At 45.9% G+C, this 19982-nt stretch overlaps 2 protein-coding genes across 2 annotated transcripts in view; one reads left to right on the forward strand and one right to left on the reverse strand.

Moving 5' to 3' along the window:
- LOC121834246 lies at nucleotides 1–3464 on the reverse strand. The gene is made up of 3 exons (XM_042287995.1): nucleotides 3175–3464; nucleotides 2663–2736; nucleotides 1–1155 (listed from the first exon to the last, which is right to left on the reverse strand). Exons 1-3 carry the CDS (start codon nucleotides 3418–3420, stop codon nucleotides 39–41), a joined length of 1437 nt encoding a protein of 478 aa, XP_042143929.1. The 5' UTR covers nucleotides 3421–3464; the 3' UTR covers nucleotides 1–38.
- Nucleotides 3465–4295: 831 nt separating this feature from the next.
- LOC8050677 overlaps nucleotides 4296–19982 on the forward strand; it is a 29359-nt gene continuing 13672 nt past the window's right edge. The window contains exons 1-2 of the mRNA XM_040213668.2: nucleotides 4296–4421; nucleotides 9424–9578. Coding sequence (XP_040069602.1) covers nucleotides 4296–4421; nucleotides 9424–9578 — 281 coding nt within the window. The remainder of the gene's footprint in view (nucleotides 4422–9423; nucleotides 9579–19982) is intronic.

Raw genomic sequence — 19982 nt, forward strand, 5'->3', positions numbered from 1 at the left:
GTAAAGCAAGCCGACAGCACCAATGTTCACAGCAAGACTTACTGCGCTAGCTTGCATAAAATATGTTTGAAGTATACAAATTCAAGCTTCCTAACGAGCTCGTCAATGTGTGCACTATCTCGGCTCACAGGGATGATTAGGGAGCCCTTCTCACAGTACACCATAAGGTGAGCCATCTTGAGATCTAACAAAAACATTCCCAGCTGGCACTGAGAGTAATGTGAATGTTTTTTTCGCAGGTGGTAATTCTCGCCCTCTTTGATCATGTACCCAACCTTCTTCGCAGCGATCAGCTCCCTTGCTGAGGTGTTTATTCCCGCCTCAGGGCTTTTAACCTCGACCAGGATCGACGGCACACCATTTGCCTCTGCAACACCATCAGGGCTGCACCCGAGCCAGGGTACAAGTGGGTTTACAACGAGTCCGAACCTTCGGACACTGCTTCCCGTCATTTCTGTGTATTTTTCCAAGGCAGGTCCTTCGCACCGTTTCCCATGCCGGGTCGCCTTATTTCCTCGGAAGCTTTCGCAGTACATCAGCTGGACCTTTTCTGCCCACGACCGGTGTTCCGTAGGGAGAAAGGTGAAGTAGGCACGACACCTGCTAGCAGTAATGCGCAGCTTGCGCTCGCGCTGCCAACGACCGCCCTCTTGTAAGAGTGTGTCGTGGCAAATGGCTGCTGCCTCGTCAGCTGTCACGGCAACATGTTTTTCGTAAAATTGCTGCTCTTGAGGTGACAGATCTTCCCACATGAACTTGTTGATTCTAAAGTGCCCAACATCAAGAAAAGCAACGGTGTGAAAACTAACTTGTTCATACTGTTTTACACAGGTGCTGCGACTTATGCCGAGGAAGAAATCAGTGTCGGCAGCACTTACAGCGCCGGAGCTGCCTCCTGGACTTTTGCCATGGTTGCTGACCTCACTTGTTTTCCTGCCTTTCAGGTGAAGGGCAAGAGCAGATTCCGTGGCACACGAAAGGAGATCGCTACGTATGTCCTCCAGCACCATGTCGTCCACTTGTACCTCCGGCACGGCGTGTACGTGGCAGAGCTCTTGCAACATCTTCGGCTCGTACAACTGCGTTGTCCGTAAATGACCCCAGGCTTGCTTCAGGTCCGTTGGAGAGAGTTGCTCGAGGTTTGATGTCCCAACACTAAAAACAAAGTCAGTATGAGCATGAGAATTAAGATGAGTGCAGCAAGGCGTGTAGTTGGGCTACATATATTTTGACAAAACACATGAAAAACATACACAAGAAAAATTAAGTTGTGCACACACATCACTTCATTGAAATCTGTTTGATTGGTTAATCTTCTATTCCATTTTTAGGCTTTCGTGTGCATGCATGTCAGTATTGTGTATATTTACTTTGATTTGTTCATATATGTTTCATGCCATTCTTTTCATCAGAATTTAGGCAAGACTGTGAATGCTCCACATCGAAGCCAGGCAACTTCAGGCCTCCTCTACGAGATAAATATTTTGTGGTCTGCCGTCTCTCTTCAACTTCCAGTCGACCTTAGGCTGAACGGACCAGATGAGTAAATCCTGTCATAATCTGCGGCTTCACTTGTACGTTTTGTAAAGCTCTCGGCTCCGGATACAAGCAGAATTCCAGAGTCTCTGGCAGATAACGGATAGTCCAGATGAATAAAATAAATAAAGTAATTATGGTCTCTCTCTGTTCCTTTTTGTCATATTACAGTGCCTGGGACGCATCTCAGAATTCTCGATGTCTGATACTGTCCATGCATTGCAAGCGGTCTGGAAGTCACAACATAATACGTCACTGGAGCCATTGGGACATTTAGTCAACCATTGTAATCCTGGCAGTTAGTTCCAGGATTGTCGGCAAAAAGGTCGCTGTTGTCACAACATCCCAATATTGCTTCTGTTGTTTGTGTCGACTGTCGGGATGCAAGGCGACCAACAACAGAACAGGCTTGTCCTGTATCCAAGTGTGCTGGCGTGACATTGCCGGGACTGCTGCTGGCAAAGAAATACAATATTGCTTGCGTTGTTTGTGTCGACTGTCGGGATGTAAGGTCACCAACGACGGAACAGGCTTGTCCTACATCCACCTGTGCTCGTGCGAGACCGCAAGGATTGCTGCTGGTAACTAAATGCCCCAGTAGTGGCTTGTCAGGCAGAAATCGAGGAACCAACAGTGAGGATACGGCAGACAGACCAGTTGGACACATTTCAGGCACCACATTTATGCTAAGAATTACCCTCGTACAGTGAGTCTTAAAAATCCCAAGAAAGAATTGCAATAGGCAGACACCTTTGCCAGCCATTGCTTTCGCACAGACTTGTTTCAGTGACTGCTGTGTTCATTGAATCAAGCAGGCGGCATACTGGATGCCCATGACTTACCACACTACTGAAGTGATAAAAATCTACCTGTTGACCCTTTTACAAGATATTCATGTTTCCCATAACAGCATAACTGCTTGGTGCCCTGAAAGATTTTACGCCAAACACAAAAGGCATAACTAAGTCGTAGCCAGTACCTCTCAAATACGAAATGAAGTAATCCATATTTTTGTTTGCTTTTTGCCTCAGTTCTAAATATCACAATGATATCTCTGAAATGTGCACATAGCAGCAAAGATGGTGTTTGCAAAACATAGGAAAGGAACTTAAAACAATGGTCTCACCGGTTTACAAACAGCATCAGAGCAACTGCATGTTTGCACCGTTGAGATGCGCCTGCCTTGCAAGAGCAGAGTGCCTGAAATCCCCCACCCCCCCAAAAAAAGAACCAGATTAAGTCAAATATAAAATTTGGTAGGACATATTTGTGTCTAGCTCGTGAGCAAGCTTTCACGGTGACTATTTGTTGTTATTGTAGCTGAAATTCCAAACAGGAAATATGTAACAGCAACAAAAATATGTGCGATCGACGTCTGCAAAGCTCCCAACGAGGTACTTGTACGGCGTCGTAGGAACGTGCGAGCACGCTCGTATGAACACCGCATCATGCCGATATACGCGCTTGCACATCTATGAATGGCGCACATACAGCGTATTAGAGCATATCACACAAGACTGATAAGACTGGCGACACTGTTCATTCTCATGCCTCATTTAGGTTATTTTAGTAACGCGCACAAGTTTCCAGCGTCGGTGCTACGATAACGAATCGGTCAACAGTAAATGTACGACTTACCTCTACCTTGCCGTCTTGAAAGACCACGCATCGCAGCTCGTGTGGCTTTTGTTTCGGGCTGCTTGTCTGTACGCACAACGCTTGTATTGTGAGCGAAGACACGGAGTGCGCGCTGATGCCACAACACAGAAGGTGACCGGCGTTCAACACCGCTTCGCCTTCAACGATGCACCGTATGCGACGGTCGCCTTCACCTCCAATGTGCTTTAGCAATGTCTCTAAAGTTAAAACGAAAGCTTCAGCCATGCCACTATTTAGCACGAGCTCAGAAACAGCAGCAAACACCACGCAAACACGTCCTACTGCACCCCGTCGTGGCCATCGATCATCCAGTTGACCGCCATTTTGGATTTTTCAGTGGCGCCCCCTATAGTTCGTGAAAGTTGCGAATACTGCTTACCGCTTCCTTCGGAAGGACACGCACACCATCGGGGAGGCGGCAACCCAAACGAAAAAAAATAGACTGTAGACATTTTTCGCCATCTGGAATATAGAACTGAAAATCTATCTGAGTTCTATCTGGATTTCACGTGTTCATAATTTTTCCGTTTCTCTGCAAACTGGATTTTAGGTTTCCACAAACAGTTCGAGTTAAATTTCTAACTCTCTAATCCAGAGAGTGAAAGAATATACTGCGTTCTTCGGTAGGGTAAGCTTCATAAGTTACCAGCTGGAGGTATGGCTTGTTTGGGAACGAGCGGTACGTACCGCCTTACTACGGTGGTCTTGAAAAAAGAAGAAAAAAAATCCTAAGCCCTAATTCCCAGCAAAGTACTTGTTTTTTTAAACCGACTGCATAGAGTTTATATCGTCGAAAATGAATCGCATGCACAGGAAATTACTTGGTGGTAGCTTATTACAGAATGTTTTTTATAACTTAGTTCTGCAAACCCCTGAAGTTAAAAGCAAAAACTAACAATGGCGAAATTCTGAAATAAAAAAAAAGTCCTTCGAGTTAATAACGTTTCTTTTTTTATATGTATCTGTCAATGAGCGTCATGCGAACAAATAATATCCACGATAGATTCGAGATAAAAGTTTAGTTATAAAGCCCAACGCTAACGTGGTTGTGGCATTTCCAGGGAAAGCATCGTAGACGGCCGCTTTGGAGAGACTCCACCATGGCAAAAGCTCTTTTCATCGGTAGTATTGCTGCCGCCGCTCTTCTGACCTCTTTGTTCAGTGGAGTTCTCCCACCCTATCCAGAACTGAACCCAGCACTGGGCAAGTACCAGAACGCTATGGATGTACGTATAGTCCAACGTTACGTCTCCCTCATACCTGATCTCTCGTAGACTCCTGCATGTCTGCTATAGGATTATGCGGTCGGGTCGAAAATAACTGGTCTTTCTTTAAATCGTTCAATCAATCAGGAGGGCGATTGGTGTCATGTTCTGATAGCCATGCGGTATCCCTTGCGAAAGCGACTGGACGTCGTTTCCTTCTTCTTTTTTTTTTTAACTGACGCTGCACGACGTTTGGAATATGGCATCAATCAGTCATCTTCCATTGGTAGAAGTGATAATGCAGATGCCAACTATTGGTGTTTGACGTCGCTATCTGTTTCCCTTTAGGAATTCTTATAGGGTGTGTTTGAGACACTGAAAAACAATTAGGGTGAACAAGGGTGTGATTGCTTTGATGATGCTTTAAAAAAAATATGAAACTTTATTTTCTGCTGGGTAGAATTAGAGACTTGGCGTAATCAATTTAAGTTGACTAGAGCTCAGGTAAACATCGCGCCGCATTTCCTGCAACCATGCTTAGTTATTTTTTTTCCTGAAGCTAAAAGATTATCATAAGAACTATAGTGCGGCGGAATGTCCAAGTATGGGGAACTATACTGGGCAAACAGAAATGGCACATAACACTTCACCGCTCTGGCTGTGTTTACTATAGTTAATGACAGCTTGTGAAACGCAGGGCGTGGCTTATTATGTTCAAATACTTCTTGTTTTTGTTTTCATTTGTTCGTCGGCGTCACTATCGGTTAATTCTGAAATCTCTTCGGCTGCCGAGAACATATGACAAGCTCGGTACTCGTTATGCCTTGGTTTTTCTTAAGCTTTGTTACATTAGTTTACTCCGAATTGCAGGGAACACCTCCTAGAAAATATCGGGCCATGTTGCATATTTTCTCATGCCATTTGATATAGGGAAGGGAGTGAGGGGGGGGGGGGGGAGTGAGGAGCTCTTCGCAGTCAATAGAAAGGAGGTAGTCTGGAAACCATTCTTATCTACTGTGTCAAAGCAAACACTAATTAAGTCAATCTTCGGAACAGAGGAACTCAACCTAGGCAATACAAAGCCGTCTCGCACCCTCCTTTTACTCCGTGAAATATCATCGCAGTACGACGGCAAGGGCACGTCAATTTTCGCGTGCCCGACGACGCTGCTGACTTGATACGAGTCCTAGCCAAGCGCGGACACGGCGCTGTTATTCAGCCTTTGCCATATTCGACCTTATTGTGAGTACGGTGCCTGGAGCGCGTTTCCGACTGGTGGGTTGAGCGTCCTATTCCACCCATGCATCGAAGGTGGACGCGAAGTGGCAGCAAATGACGGCATAACAGCCGCATAGTGCTAGGCCGTCGGATGTTGCGATCCTGCTGGCTTATGCCAGAAATCCCGGCCCAACAGCACGGGAGAACACCATTGTCGTTGTCCATCACGGCGTTCCAAGTGCTGACTGCCGAAGCTTCAGTGGGATGCCAAGCTGAACAGTGACATGCAGCAAAACATGCGTTTGCACCATATCCACCACCGCTGCGGTTACACCGGCACTATCGCGGCCGGCGACGGGATGATACTTTTCATCAGACAAACATTAAGGAAACACTTTTTTTTTTGCATTCGCTAAACGCATCATTTTGCGACACGTTCCAGGCACCATAGATAGGCTTATAATAAGGAACGTTTTTTTAGCCTTTTGGTATTTTTCGAGCTCATTTGGCCCGGTATCGGTCCGTCGACATGTTAAGAAGTAAGCACTCCGGTCGCATCGTTCTAGAATTTGGCGACGTAGTAATGAAGAATATTGTGAAGTTCGTTGTGCCACCACTAGGGTCGATAACTTTTTGAGAAGGGTCGATGATGGAGCATCAAAAGTCATACTGGTGTTATATACGTAGAAATGCTTTTTTCTCATATTTCTATTTTGATGCTGATAGTAACGGATGTGCCAGACTTTTTAGCTTGTACAGCGCTTTCCAGTTGATACGAACAAGCCATATGCACATTTTCTAATTTTGCTCCCAAATGGTATTAAGAACTCTGCCTTATACAAACGTTGTCGCCCTAAATAAGCACAATCTATTATACATCACTTAGGTTTCACTACGTTCTTTGATTTGTGAGAACATAGAACAAGCAGGCTATTGCCTTTTACCGATAATGTTGACGAAACTGAACAATGTGCTTGGTATATATAACATGCAATAAAACATATGCGTTGACGTCTCGTGACCAATTTTATCGGACGTTTGGTCAATGATATATTAGTTTTGTGATACGGCTTCACGTATTGTTTCTTAATATCTGTAAAATATAGTTTGCTGAAGGTTAAGAATAGCAGGGCTCCCCCTGGAAAAGCCCGCCACTTTTTTCGCTGTAGCGGTGTGAAAGGCGGGGGGGAGGAAAGTTGAGAGAAGAAAACTAGTAATATGGCGAACAGGGCGGTTTTGAGCAGTGTTGTACACGTTCCTCAAGAAGAGGAATGAAAGCACGTACCTTTTTCATTCCGACTTTCGGAATGCGTTCGCGTTACAGTTTAAAAATTGGAACGTATCGTTACACGTAGATTACTTTTGTATCTTGCTAATTATCATCTTTGGTTAGTTCCAACGAACCTCATATATATATATATATATATTTGATTCGTGACGAAGGCCGGACTCCCCAAAGGTTGAAATGGACCCGTCGGTTTCTGCTGTTTCAGCAGGGGTTATATATATATATATATATATTTATACCTGACGTCAGCATGGTGAAGGCGATTCCTTTCATTATATGGCCGACCTTTTCTGACTCGGGGATGGTTGCGTTAACGCGTTTGCACAACGCGAGGATGTCTTCGGTGTAAGAGGTAATCGACTCGCTTGCAGTCTGGGCTCTTGTAGCACGTCTATGCGTCTCTCTTCTTTGCGGCTAACGGGACATCCGAAAACATCCGACAGATTCGCTTTGAAGGCATCCCATGAGGAGATTTTGTCTTTATAGTTATCGAACCACACTTTAGCTGTGTCTCGTAGATAAAATACCACGTTTGCGAGCTTGAGGGTGTCGTCCCATCCGTTGTGGGTGCTTACTCGTTCGAAGCTTCGCAGCCAGTCGTCAACGTCGTCGGTGCGGAAGCCGGCGAACGTCGGAGGGTCCCGTTGGCGATAGGGCACTGAGCCAGGGCGGAGTGCCGGAGTGCCTGCCGCTTCACCTTGTGACATGCCAGCGCAGGGGGCCGTTGGTGGCTTCGGAGAAGCGTTGTGATTAGCGTGCGGATAGGTGAAGAGCCAAGACCCGCACCTCCACCACGATGTTACGATGGAAATCAAGATCAAGGACAGGAGCGGTCCGTTTCAGCCTCGATCTTTTAATCGAACTGCCCGCTCCAGCTCGCGCTGGAGCGAGCCCCACCGCCAGCGGCCCGATAAAGACAGTCATCGTCGTCTTCTTCGTAACAGTATATATATATAGACGCTTTGCAGCAGCTGTGCATGGACGCCGCCATAACTGACCTTCAGTTTTTGTTTCCTCTTATTCCGTTTATTTCCCCTCATCATTACCATAGCAGGCCAGGTTACTGCCATCTTAGATTCAACTGTGTCTTTTTCTAAAGCATCGGCCTTTGTAGATCGTCAACTACCGTTTCAGTTGCTCGGTATGTCGGTAAGACAAGAGAAGGTCAGCCATGGCGGCTGTAATTTGGCGCGTGTGTAAAGCGTCTATATATATATGTATATCATCATCAAACGGCTATATACGAAGATCGATGCCGTGATGGAAGGACGTCAGGAAAAGAAAACAACCGGAAGCAACGTTCCTTTTGTTGATTATTCGCCTTTTAAATTCAGCCTTTCATCATTATGTTTGTGGTGAACTAATCAAACTTGACGAACGTACTGTGAGCCACGAAGGAGCGGATTTAAATTATTACTCTTTATTAAGGGGTTACTCTACATTGCACACGCGTTTTAGAACAACTTCACACGTTTCCATCTAACAAAGTCTCCTATTTCAACTTAACAACATTTGCTTCTCGGTATTGCTGTCCGCAACAAGAGTAAGTGGAGAAGTGGTTAAGGGTTTTGGAAACTCAGCCTTGAAAGCGACCGGTCCTTCTCCGTGAATATCACATTCGTTTTTCAGTGTGAAGGTGGGGGAGAAGCCGAGAGGAAATAAAGGTTAACTTTTGTGTGTCCTTTGTATTTCCATCATTCGAGCTAGAAGGTTGCGTTCAATGTCCGGTAACCTGGTCTTTTGCTGCAACAATAGGTCTCTTAGTGAAAATTCAGTAATGGCTACAGTCGGCCATACATTTCTGGATGTGTGAAGATTCGCATTCTAGGAAGCAAAGAAAGTAGCCGAGTCTGGGACGTCTTTTCTAATGTTTTTTTCCTTCGAATTGTGTTTTGTGCCGCAATGTAGGCCACTGATAAATAAATTTATATCCACCAGCGGGCCTTTTCCCGGCTTATACCATACCAGGACCCCACAAAATAAAACCTAAAATAACAAACAAAAAAGCTGAACAGATCCTGCTCTTCGTAAATATATTGTTTTGATACTTCTTTAGAGTTTCCCCCTTAGAAATTAAATAAAAATGCCATCACTACACAAATTAAAAAAAAAAAACGCCTTTTTTTGTTGTTTTTGGAAAAAAACGTGACAAGTTCCTGCTCAGTTCAACTGATAGCAGATGGAATGACGTCGCTCCCTCGTTCCTCCAGAAAGGACCGCGTTCAGAAAGGACCGGGTTCTTTGCAACGCCGTTCCGCACAAGACTGGTTTTGTGGAAGGAGCTTGTCATGATATTCTAAAACTGTAACATACTATAGAATGTAGGATATCCTATAGGATATTACAGTAGCACCATAATACTCTAGAGTATACTACTGTAATATTACTGTTACTAAAATTGAAACGTACCATAAGATATATTTCCATGCGGAAAAATATCCGCAAAACAAATAAAGAAAAAAAAAAAGAAAAGCAACGTATTCCACAGCTTTTTTTTTTTTTAATCCTTTAATGCAGTGCTTACCAATTCAAGAGACGTGGTATCCAGCGTACCGAAACTACGAGAGGGACCCAGCATTCGGAGGCAAGGAAAAGTGCGGCCGATTTTCCAGCCTTGGTCCCGCCGAAAATGGGTCCTTCCCAATGTTATTCGAACATGGGCAGAGTTCATTGTAAGTATAAGTTTGGAAACTTCGAATACGTCTTCGAAAATATTGATAGACGTTTCCGTATCCTTTTACTTTCGATTGTGTTTTTTTAAAAATAATAGTAGAACATGAGCACAGTGAAAACATGAAAATGACCAATACAATTCAGTAGTTGCGATGATTCACCAGATGGCCAGTAGTATTAAACAATTAAGTGCGATAAAAAATATTGAAAAAAAAGCTCGCATTTTAGTATTTTAAAGGCAAACATAAAGTTCGGGACAGCTGCAAACCTCCTTAATAGAATACTGCGTTCTGCGTGTAGTTCTCCTATGAACTCATATTAAAAACAGGAAACGATGACCTAGTTGTGTGTGGTATAGTAAGCGATGGCCTGAAATATTAGCAGCATCGAAAACATTGTTTTTTTTAGGAGAAACTTGGTGAGAAGCTTGGAAGTGTCAAAACAGTAAGGCATAATTGTGTCTAGAATTGCGAATTGAAACCAGTGTTCGTTAGTGTCCAGTTCTTTTATTTCGAGAATAGAGGGAACGTAAACAACTCCACAAGGTAGAAAAATTAATATATACCTATATATATATATATATATATATATATATACGTATATATTATTTTTATATATATTATATATATATATATATATATATATATATATATATATATATATATATATATATATATATATATATATATATATATATATATATATATATATATATATATATATATATATATATATATATATATATATTGTTACGTTGTTCTGGCACCAAGCAAAGAGATGTCCGTTCGCGGTTCGGCTTTTAATTCGAAACAAACCGCAACCGGCAGAAGCCGGTGGCTCGTGCCCGTGGCGCCGAGACCGCCCGTCATCTTCTTCCTCGTAGCAATTGCCCGGGAAAAAGTGTAGGTCGTCCCAACCGAAGGGTGCATGCATTGAGGGGGATGGAGAATGGTGATATGGCGTGAATGGGGGGATGGTGCGGTTTCATACGGCTGACGTGAACAATGTCTGTTGATGTTCGACGGCGATCGTGGAGGCGTTGGTGGAGTTCCACTCTGTAGGTGACGTCGGAGATTTGGGCGCTGATTTTGTAAGGCCCAACATATCGATGAGGCAGCTTCGTTTCTTTGCTTAGTGGTCTAGTTGGTAGCCAAATCCAAACTAAGTCGCCGGCAGAATACCTTGCAGGCCGATGGGTGGCGTTGTACCGCAGGGATTGTCTTTACTGCGAAGCGCGGGTACGTTCACGTCTTAGTTGGCGTGCTTCCTCCGCTCGACAGATCATCTCGGCAACGCTGGGGGAGAGCTAGGTGACATTATCGCGGGAAGAAAAAAGTGTGTCTAGCTGGGATACTTGGAAGCGGTTATAAAGAAGTAAAAAAAGGAGAATATCCGTGCCTGTCGTGAACTGCAGTGTTAAAAGCTTAGGTTTAAAATGGAAGTACTGCGTCCCAGCGGCCTTGGTCGGCATGGATATCCATGGACTGCATATCTGGAAGTGTGTGATTGAATCGTTCGACCATGCCATTTTTTTTAGGGTGGTACGCAGTCGTAGGTGTGTGCACAGTGCCGTAAACATGCAAACGATCTTGAATAATCTGAGAAAGGAAAGCGCGGCCACGATGCTGATCCGCTAGCGAGGTGGGCCATGCTGTAAAATGACCTGAGAGAGAAGAAACGTGGCAATTTTTTGTGGTTGTACCTTGAGGAAAATGGCAAGTTTTAGCGTACCGCGAGAAATGGTCGATTGCTACAATCACCCAGCGGTTGCCTGAGAACGATTTAGGAAACTGACCGAGCAAGTCACTGCCGACTCGCTCAAACATATATTGAGGTGGTGGCAGGGATTGAAGGAGACCGGCTGGCAGCTGGGTAGGCTTTTTCCGCCGCTGTCACTTGATGCAGGATGTGTCGTATTTGAAGACAGCATTACACATACCTTTCCAATAAAAGATGGTGCGGGCACGCAGGCACGTCTTGTAAACACCCATATGACCGTCAGTAGGGTCGTCATGCAATGCCAACAGAATATTCGATCGGAGGTGTCTGGGGACGACGAACAAGAGATCAGAAGCGTGTGGACGATAGTTTCGGGGATAGAGTATGTTATTCTGGAATATGCAAAGGCGGGTTCCTTGTTTGTCCCTCTGAGGTAGGTGAGGGTTTCGAAGAGTAGCAATAATCGTCTGTAGTTTGGGGTCCTTCTGCTGTTCCCTGCCGAAATCAACGGAGGATGTTAGGGACACTGCGGCGGCAAGTGCTCCATGTTTTTCGGGACAGGTATCAACTGGATTCCCAGACAGCCAGTCGGGTGCTTCATGCTTCTTTCAAGATTTGTAGCAAATAAAGGCGCCGCACTCTTGCATCTTGAGCGCCCATCGGCCTAGGCGTTCGCTGGGATCCTTTAAATTAGCCAACCAACACATGGCACGATGGCCGGTGATTTTCTTAAATGGACGTCCAAAGATGTACGGTCGAAACTTTGTTATGGCCCAGATTACTGCTAGGCATTCTTTTTCTGAGATGGCATAGTTAATTTCGGCTTTTGACAATGATCGGCTGGCATATGCGATGACATGGCCGTGGCCTTGACGCTTTTGAATAAGAACGGCGCCTAGTCTGAAACCGCTCGCGTCTGAGTGTATTTCGGTATCGGCTTGCGGATCAAAATGGGCTAACACGGGTTGCGTTATTAAAGCTGCTTTTAAGGATAGAAATGCCTTCTCTTGAGCTTAGAAGCAAATAAATGGTTATCCTTTTTAAGAAGGTGGTTGAGGGGCGCAGAGATGTTAGCAAAACCACAGATGAAGCGACGAAAGTACGAGCACAGACCTGGAAAAGGCCGTAGTATTTTGCGGGTTTGTCGGGCGAGGAAAATAAGATACCGCAATGAGCTTGTCGGGGGTCTAGCTTTATCTTCTGAGTATCGACGACATGACCGAGTATCTTGAGTGTCTAAGCGCGGAATTTGCACTTCTTGAAATTCAACTGCAGGGAAGCATTGCAGAAACACAAGATAACTGCGCGCAGTCGAGATAAACGCTCATGGAAAGTGGAGGAGTACAGTGCCACATTGTCTAAATAGCACAAATATGTCGTCCATCTTAGGCCACGTAATAAGGTATCCATCATTCTTTCGAATGTGGGAGGGGCATTGCAAAGCCCAAACTTCATTACGCGGAACTGCTAGAGGCCATCAGGTGTCACAATGCTATTTTTTTTTCTCTATGCTTTTCGTCTACAATCTGCCAATAACCAGAGCGCATGTCGATAAATGAAAAGCACCCGGAGCCATATAGTGTATCAAGGGCATTATCTAGACGTCGCAAAATTTTGACATCTTTTTTTGTGATGTTGTTTAAACGCCTGTATTCGACAAAAATCTCCAACTGACGGCTTTTTTCTCACGACGACGACTGGTGAAGACCAGGGGCTTGAGGATTCTTCGATTAATCCTTGTTGTAACATGTCATTTGCCCGCTTCTGAATAACTTGGCGTTTAGTTTGGGAAACGCGATGGGGAGCGCTTTGTACGGTGGTCTCCTGTGTTGATAATATGCTGTGGAGTGGAGATTGCACCGAAAGATGCCGCATCGATGTCAAATATATCGGTGAAATCGTGCAGAAGGTTTGATCACTTGTCACGCTGTGTAGGCAGTAAATGAGGATAAATCATTGTCAAGAATGCGTCGGATTCCTGTTCGCATGGTTTGGTAGGTGGTGACTCTTGTTGGGATGGTGTGAGGGTAACACTATTCATGTGTTGGATTGCCCGAGTGTCTGTCGTGCCGAGGCATGTGCCAGCGGACAAAACCTGAGCAAGATCCGCTGTATAAGTAATCCAAACAGGAGTTCGGTCGCTGCAGGAGGCTGCAAGTGCTGTAGGTAAGGAAAAATATTTTTTTGAAAAAGAACTTTCCCGTTGGGTTTAATTAAGTAATCAGAGCCACTGACATCTGCATCTAGCTATATGAGTTTTGTGGTGAATGGTTGTATTCGATAGTCGGAGGCGGTAAGAAAAGCGACGGTTTGGCAAGGAGCGGAGTCGGGCGAGATTTCAATGCCACTTAAATGCACTTCATTCCTACTACAAACAATGAGGGCGTGACGTGTAGCTAAATCTCCCATCCGAGGAAATGTCATGGTTGCAGTGAGGTAAAACGACAAAACAATGGCGATGCGAGTCAGTGCCAATTGTTATCGACATGGAAACTACGCCCTGTGAATGAGTCAGAGATCTGTTAGCAGTGTGGATACAACCCCCTTCCCAGGGTGGGCCAACAAGCTTTAACTTTTTTTTCGAACGTTTTTGTTGATAACTGAAATAGATGCAGCAGCGTCGATTAATTCCGTGAATCTCACCTTCTTCATGATAATGTCTAGCAGGTTTGAAGATGGAAATGATCGCGGGGGATGTTGATTTGATGTAGAAGCAGCTGTACCCCCTTGAGCCGCCAATTTTAGTTTTCCCCGAGAATGAATGACTTAAGAAAGGTCTGGTCGGACCGGAGGGGTGATGAAGGATGAGCGATAGACAGATAACGGGGTCCGGCTGTGGCGACCACGGTTGGTGGGGGACGCTGAACGTCGTGGCCAGCTGAATCTGGTGGGGTACCTCGTGTCCCGATCACCGAGATCTCGGTTGTTGTAAGGGTTTTCGTTGAGGTCATATGTAGCTGGCGGTCGTAACGCGTAGACACGTCGAGGTGTGTCCCACTGGCGGCGGTTACAGTCGCGTGCAACATGTCCCCGGATGCTACAATGGAAACAAACAGGGCGGTAAGTGGGTTGTAGATACTGTTGGTGGCAACCGCGATCCCCGTTGTTAATACGCTGACTAGGAGATTTTGGCTGCCCGACAAGCTGATTGAAATAATTCTGGTAGTAACGTGCAGGTGAGGCAGCGCACAGAGTTTCTGTGAGGATTGGAGTCGATGCCAATAATTCTTCGAGAATGAGCTGCCTGAGGCTGTCTTTGGTCGTGGTTTGTTGCTCAGATGCGAAAGGAAGCTGGCCGACGGCAACAGGAGCACGAGTTCCTCTTTGATGAGGTATCTGATGAGGGTCTTCAGTTCACTAGTTGGAGCTGATGCCAAGAGTACGCAGTTTGGCAGCCTGAAAACGGTGGCTTGACCAGCGATGCGTCGGTTCCTATGTGCGTCCCATCGTCGACACTCGTACTTTAATTCAGCTACCGTAGTTGGGTTGTGCGATACCTGCATGGTAAACGCGTCTTCGGCGATGTCTTTCATTATATGTGCTGCTTTCTCGGACTCGTGAATTGCAGAATCCACGCGTCTGCGGAGGGCTAGGATGGCCGCGATGTAACTGATTACTGACTCGCCCACCGTCTGTGCACGAGAGGCAAGCGCGTGTTTTGTGTTTTCCTTGCGGCTTACCGGGCAACCGAACACGTCGGAGAGCTTGGTCTTGAAGGCATCCCATGTGCTGAAATGGTCCTCGTGGCTGTCAAACCTGACCTTGGTGGTGTCACGGAGGTAGAACACGACGTTAGCGAGTTTAAACGTGTCGTCCCAGGCATCATGAAGCTTGCCCTTTGGTATGTACGAAGCCAGTCCTCGACGTCGTCTGTCTCGAAGTCGGCAAAGTTGGGGGGGGGGGGGGGGGGGGTTCTTTGGCGAAGTTGGATGGGATCCCGTGCGAAGTAGAGCGGCTTGCTGCTCACCTTGGGCGATTCCGGACGGTGGTAGTTGGCTGATGCTGCGAAGTAACGTGATGACGAAGCAAGGAGACGTCCATTTTGAGGTTCGGCTTTTAATTCGAAAATGTCCACCATCGGCACAAGTCGGTGACTTGTGCCCGTGGCGCCGAAACAGCCCGACGTCTTCGTCCTCGTAGGAATATATATATATATATATATATATATATATATATATATATATATATATATATATATATATATATATATATATATATATATATATATATATATATATATATGTAACGGGGCATGGTGGCGGGTGGCCGAAGGCGTGGGTATATAACTGAGAAGAAAAGAGAACCCTTGGTGAAAACAGCAACAACGGAAGGCTAATTCTTTGACGTTTCGGTCGGAGTCCGGCCTTCGTCAGGAAGGCCGGACTATACATATTGTAACGGCGAAGTAAAAAGGGAAGATGAAGAAGCGGGTCTTGGGACAGAGATTGAGGACGAAAACGTTGGAGAAGCCAGGAAATAAACCGTGACGAATTGGTGGCACCGGTGGGATGCCGACCGAAACCCGACGAGGTCCTTTGCCGGTACAAGGGACGCCTTCCGGTGAGCTGCCCTCCCAAGCCCAGCAGAGAGGAAGCCACTTTACAATCGGTGGCCGCACCAGCCGACATTCCAACGACAGCGGTGACATTAAAGACGCTGCAAAGACTGTTGGAACTGCAGGCTCAAACGATCATTGCTGCTACGCAGCAATCTTCGGACCTTCTAACCGTAAGTCATGCCGACATCTACCGTCGAGTAGCTGCTCTGGAGACACTTCAGCAAACAGCGCAACCAACTGTCTTCGCAGTTGAGCAGACTCCTTTCACAAGCCCCCCGACTACATCTTCTGGTGAACCTCGTCTCAAGTTAAAGCCATTTAATGGCGAAACACCCTTGGATTTATACCTACAACAGGTTGACATAATTTCCGATGCAAACCACTGGACTGAAGACGAGAAGGCACGAGCTGTCATCGCCCAACTAGATGGCCCTTCTCTCAGTGTTCTTCATGTACTCCAACGAACCCGGCTCACTTACGCAGCATTCATTGCGAGCTTGCGCGATCGTTTCGGTAATGAACATCTGCAGCAAACATTGTATGCAGAATTGCGTTCGCGGCGCCAAAAGGCAAGCGAGAGTTTTCCAGAACTCGCTGCAAGTATAAAGCGTTTGACCTACAAATCCTCCCCGGGGGCAACGTCCGATACACTGAATCTTGTGGGGACAGCCGCGTTTGTGGATGCCATAAGCAACCCTGAGGTCCAGAAGTTTGTAAGACTGCAAGGCCAGAAACAATGCGAGCCGCACTCGGATATGCCATGGAGATGAACGCGCTGCTCAATGGGCTACCAACCGCATGCAACCAGCAGCACTTTCTGGAGTTACAGTACAACCATCGAGAATTCCACAGCACACGCGCTCTCAGCTTGCGTCTGCTCGCTCACGGAACAATACCGCTGGTTCGTTCTACCGATGAGGCCGCCATGGTCATTTTGCATCCGAATGCTCAGCTGCTCAAGCTAAATCGGGAAACGCTATTCCCGGTCCTTGGGGGCCGCACCGGTTATAACTAGGGTGTGCATTTTCCGGTTTTAACCGAAAAACACCGATAAACATCCGTCGGTGACGAAAATATAAAATCGGTTAAAACCGAAAAACACCGGTGGTTGGATATTTTCGCCCTGGTTAAAACCGAAAAACACCTGTCGCTGCTAGTTTCCGACCTAGCGAAACCCTTTCCCCGTAGAGGTTCGTCAAACGTGTTATCTCGTGGATCCTGCATTCTTCCAGTGTTTATACATGGCTTGCAGGTGGCGTCAGTCCGCGCTCCTTTCTGGGGGTCAAAAGCGTCTAGTGAACGCAGTGGAAGCTAAGCTGTCATACGCCTTTCCCCCATAGTGTCTCCCATGGCCCCCTTTTGTGGAAAAATTAACGCAGTGGAGGGTAGGCTCTCACGTGCCTTTTCCTCATTGTGTCTGGCCAAGTGATGTCGGTGCAAGCCATGTATTCAGAGGTTGCTGTGGTTCCTGGAAGACACTGCCAACGTCCATGTCGTACAAGAGCGTGCGTTTACATAATTGCGGGTTGCGAACCGCAAGGAACGTGCTGCCATGACGGCAGCACGTTCCTTGCGTGTAGATGCAAGCATGAAAGTATGCTTGCATCTACTATAATAACCAAGTGTGAGAAATAGTTGCTTCCTAGAGAAGAAGTGTATGAACTATGTGAATATAATTGGAACTCTCTGTCTGTGAGCATTCGCTTTTTTTTTCATTGATAATCACCGATTTTAGCCTCGTCGTGAGACGTTCCACCGAAATACACCGGTGTTTTGAAAATAAATAAACACCGAAAAACATCCGCCGATTTGTCTCACAAATAAACACCGGAAAGTACAGACCCTAGTTATAGCCCCTCAAAGGCCCCTCGTATCAGTTACAGACCAGTTAACGTCGGTTCCCCGCCATCCTGTACTGGTTGAAAACTTGGGGGTTGTGGACGCACTTTTTGACACTGGAGCAGCTGTGAATGATATTGATATGACCCTTCTTTCCTTGGTTATTGAAGTGTTCCCAGACTGCCCAGTTCTACTAACTGCTCAGGGGGAAAGCATGCCAACGATAGGAAAAGTGAAACTAAAATTACAGTATTTGGTCGCACATCAGTTGAAGACTTTGTTGTAATTCCAAACTGTGTGTGTCCTTTAATTCATGGATACACCTGGTGTGCTAAAACCGGCTTATTTTATTGTGAACCTCCTACGGCCTGTCAAGAAACTCTGCCATCAGATCAAAGCGCATGTCATGAGTATGCGCTACTTCGACGGTTATGGTCGTATTTTATGACTTCCTGGGCATCTTATGCGTTTTTCTTGCTGTTTCGACTCTTTTGTAGTAACTTCATATTTCTCTGGGCATCGTCTGCATCTCACCGAGCAAGTGTATTGGGAAATCTACTACACATGTGCTCTCCGATCATCATCAGTTCAAAAACATGAAACCTGAGATATTCATACTGCAGCTACAACAGTGCTACAACCAGGGACAGCCATGTGGATCAAAGTGCGGTCAAACCCACGCCATCTTAACGGTGACATTGTATTTCAAAACCTGGCTACAAAGTGGCAGTATCGTAAACGCTAACTACAAGTATAGCAGGTCATTTCAGCATCCTGATGATGAATCTCGGGCATAACTCAATTATTCTGCAGCAAGGACACTATGTCGGCAAGTCGTTTCCACTCACTCCAACATAACTTCTAACAGCGGCGATCGATCAACCAGGATTGACAGAACAACCCTAAAAAATACGCACAAATACCATGGGATATCTTCCAGTTTAGTCCAACCCTCGGCAATCATCAGATTGAATCTCTCAAAGAACTAATCACAACCTACCGGGCATGTGGGGCACTAACTGACAACGAACTCGGATGCACACATCTTGCAGAACACAACACTAATACAGGCGATCATGCCCCCATTCACCAATCCTTACGTTGCCTTGCTCCAGTAGAGCCTGCCGTGATCCGAACACAGGTTGACGATATGCTTAATAGATGCAACAGCCCATGGTCGTCACCGGTCGTCTTGGTACGCAAGAAAGATGGGACTGTATGTTTTGTGTTGATTACAGGAAGGTGAACCTGCAGCATCCCGAAACAGGACGCATATTTCCTACCTCGCCTTGATGATTCACTAGACAGACTACAAGGCACCAGTTACTTCACAACCCTTGATCTCTTGTCAGGATATTGGCAAGTACCTCTGAACCCCGACGATGCTGAGAAATCGGCGTTCATAAGTCCTGCCGGGCTTTACCAATTTACAAGATTACCATACGGCCTTTGTAACGCGCCGGCTACATTTAAACGCCTTATAGATAGAATTCTAGGCCACCTCAAGTGGACTATGGTACTGGTGTATCTTGACGGCATTATTGCATACGGGACGACGTTTGAAGAGCACAACCACAGACTCGAGCTTGTTTTAGACGCAGTACAACGAGCGAACTTACGAATCAAACCACAAAAATGCTGCTTCGGTTTTGAAGAAGTTCTCTATCTTGGTCATGTTATCACCAAGAATGGCATCAAACCCGACTCTGCAAAGCTGGAAGCGGTGTCAAAGTATCCAAGACCAAGCCACCTTTCAGAGGTCAAGAGCTTTCTCGGCTTTGCATCCTATTTTTGCGAGTTTATACCACAATTCGCCAGTTGTGCAACACCCCTCACACCCCTACTTTGTAGAAACAACCTTTGGCGATGAACGATAAACGAGGAACGTGCCTTCAACGGCATTAAGGAAAGCCTTCTCAGCGCAGAAATATTAGCCCATTTTAACATGAAATTCCCGTCTTTTCTTCACACCGTCGCCAGTGGAACTGGCCTTGGAGCTGTATTACTCCAGAGAACACCCCGACAAATCTCAACGAGTAATCGCTTACGCCAGTCGGCGCCTCACCGATGCCGAACAACGCTACCATTCATCGGAGATCGAAAGCCTAGCTGTCATCTGGGCAGTTCAACACTTTCGGCCCTACTTGTATGGTCATCGTTTTACAGCCGTTACAGACAACTCTGCGTTACTTTGGCTACTGTCGAAACGAGACCTTACCCCCAAGCTTGCTCGCTGGGCTTTACTACTCCAAAAGTATCAGTTGAATATCTGTCATCGAGGTCGAAA

The sequence above is a fragment of the Ixodes scapularis genome, unplaced genomic scaffold (assembly GCF_016920785.2).
Source record: "Ixodes scapularis isolate PalLabHiFi unplaced genomic scaffold, ASM1692078v2 ptg000830l_1__unscaffolded, whole genome shotgun sequence".
NCBI classification, from domain to species: domain Eukaryota; kingdom Metazoa; phylum Arthropoda; class Arachnida; order Ixodida; family Ixodidae; genus Ixodes; species Ixodes scapularis.

What these genes read in the sequence shown, in the direction of transcription:
- LOC121834246 (XM_042287995.1), bottom strand. Translation starts at nt 3,420, where the DNA reads ATGGCTGAAGCTTTCGTTTTAACTTTAGAGACATTGCTAAAGCACATT. An exon ending in TTCAAGACGGCAAGGTAGAG is followed by an intron (nt 2,737 to 3,174) that starts GTAAGTCGTACA and finishes GGGGGATTTCAG; the next exon opens with GCACTCTGCTCTTGCAAGGC. An exon ending in CTGATGCTGTTTGTAAACCG is followed by an intron (nt 1,156 to 2,662) that starts GTGAGACCATTG and finishes CTTTGTTTTTAG; the next exon opens with TGTTGGGACATCAAACCTCG.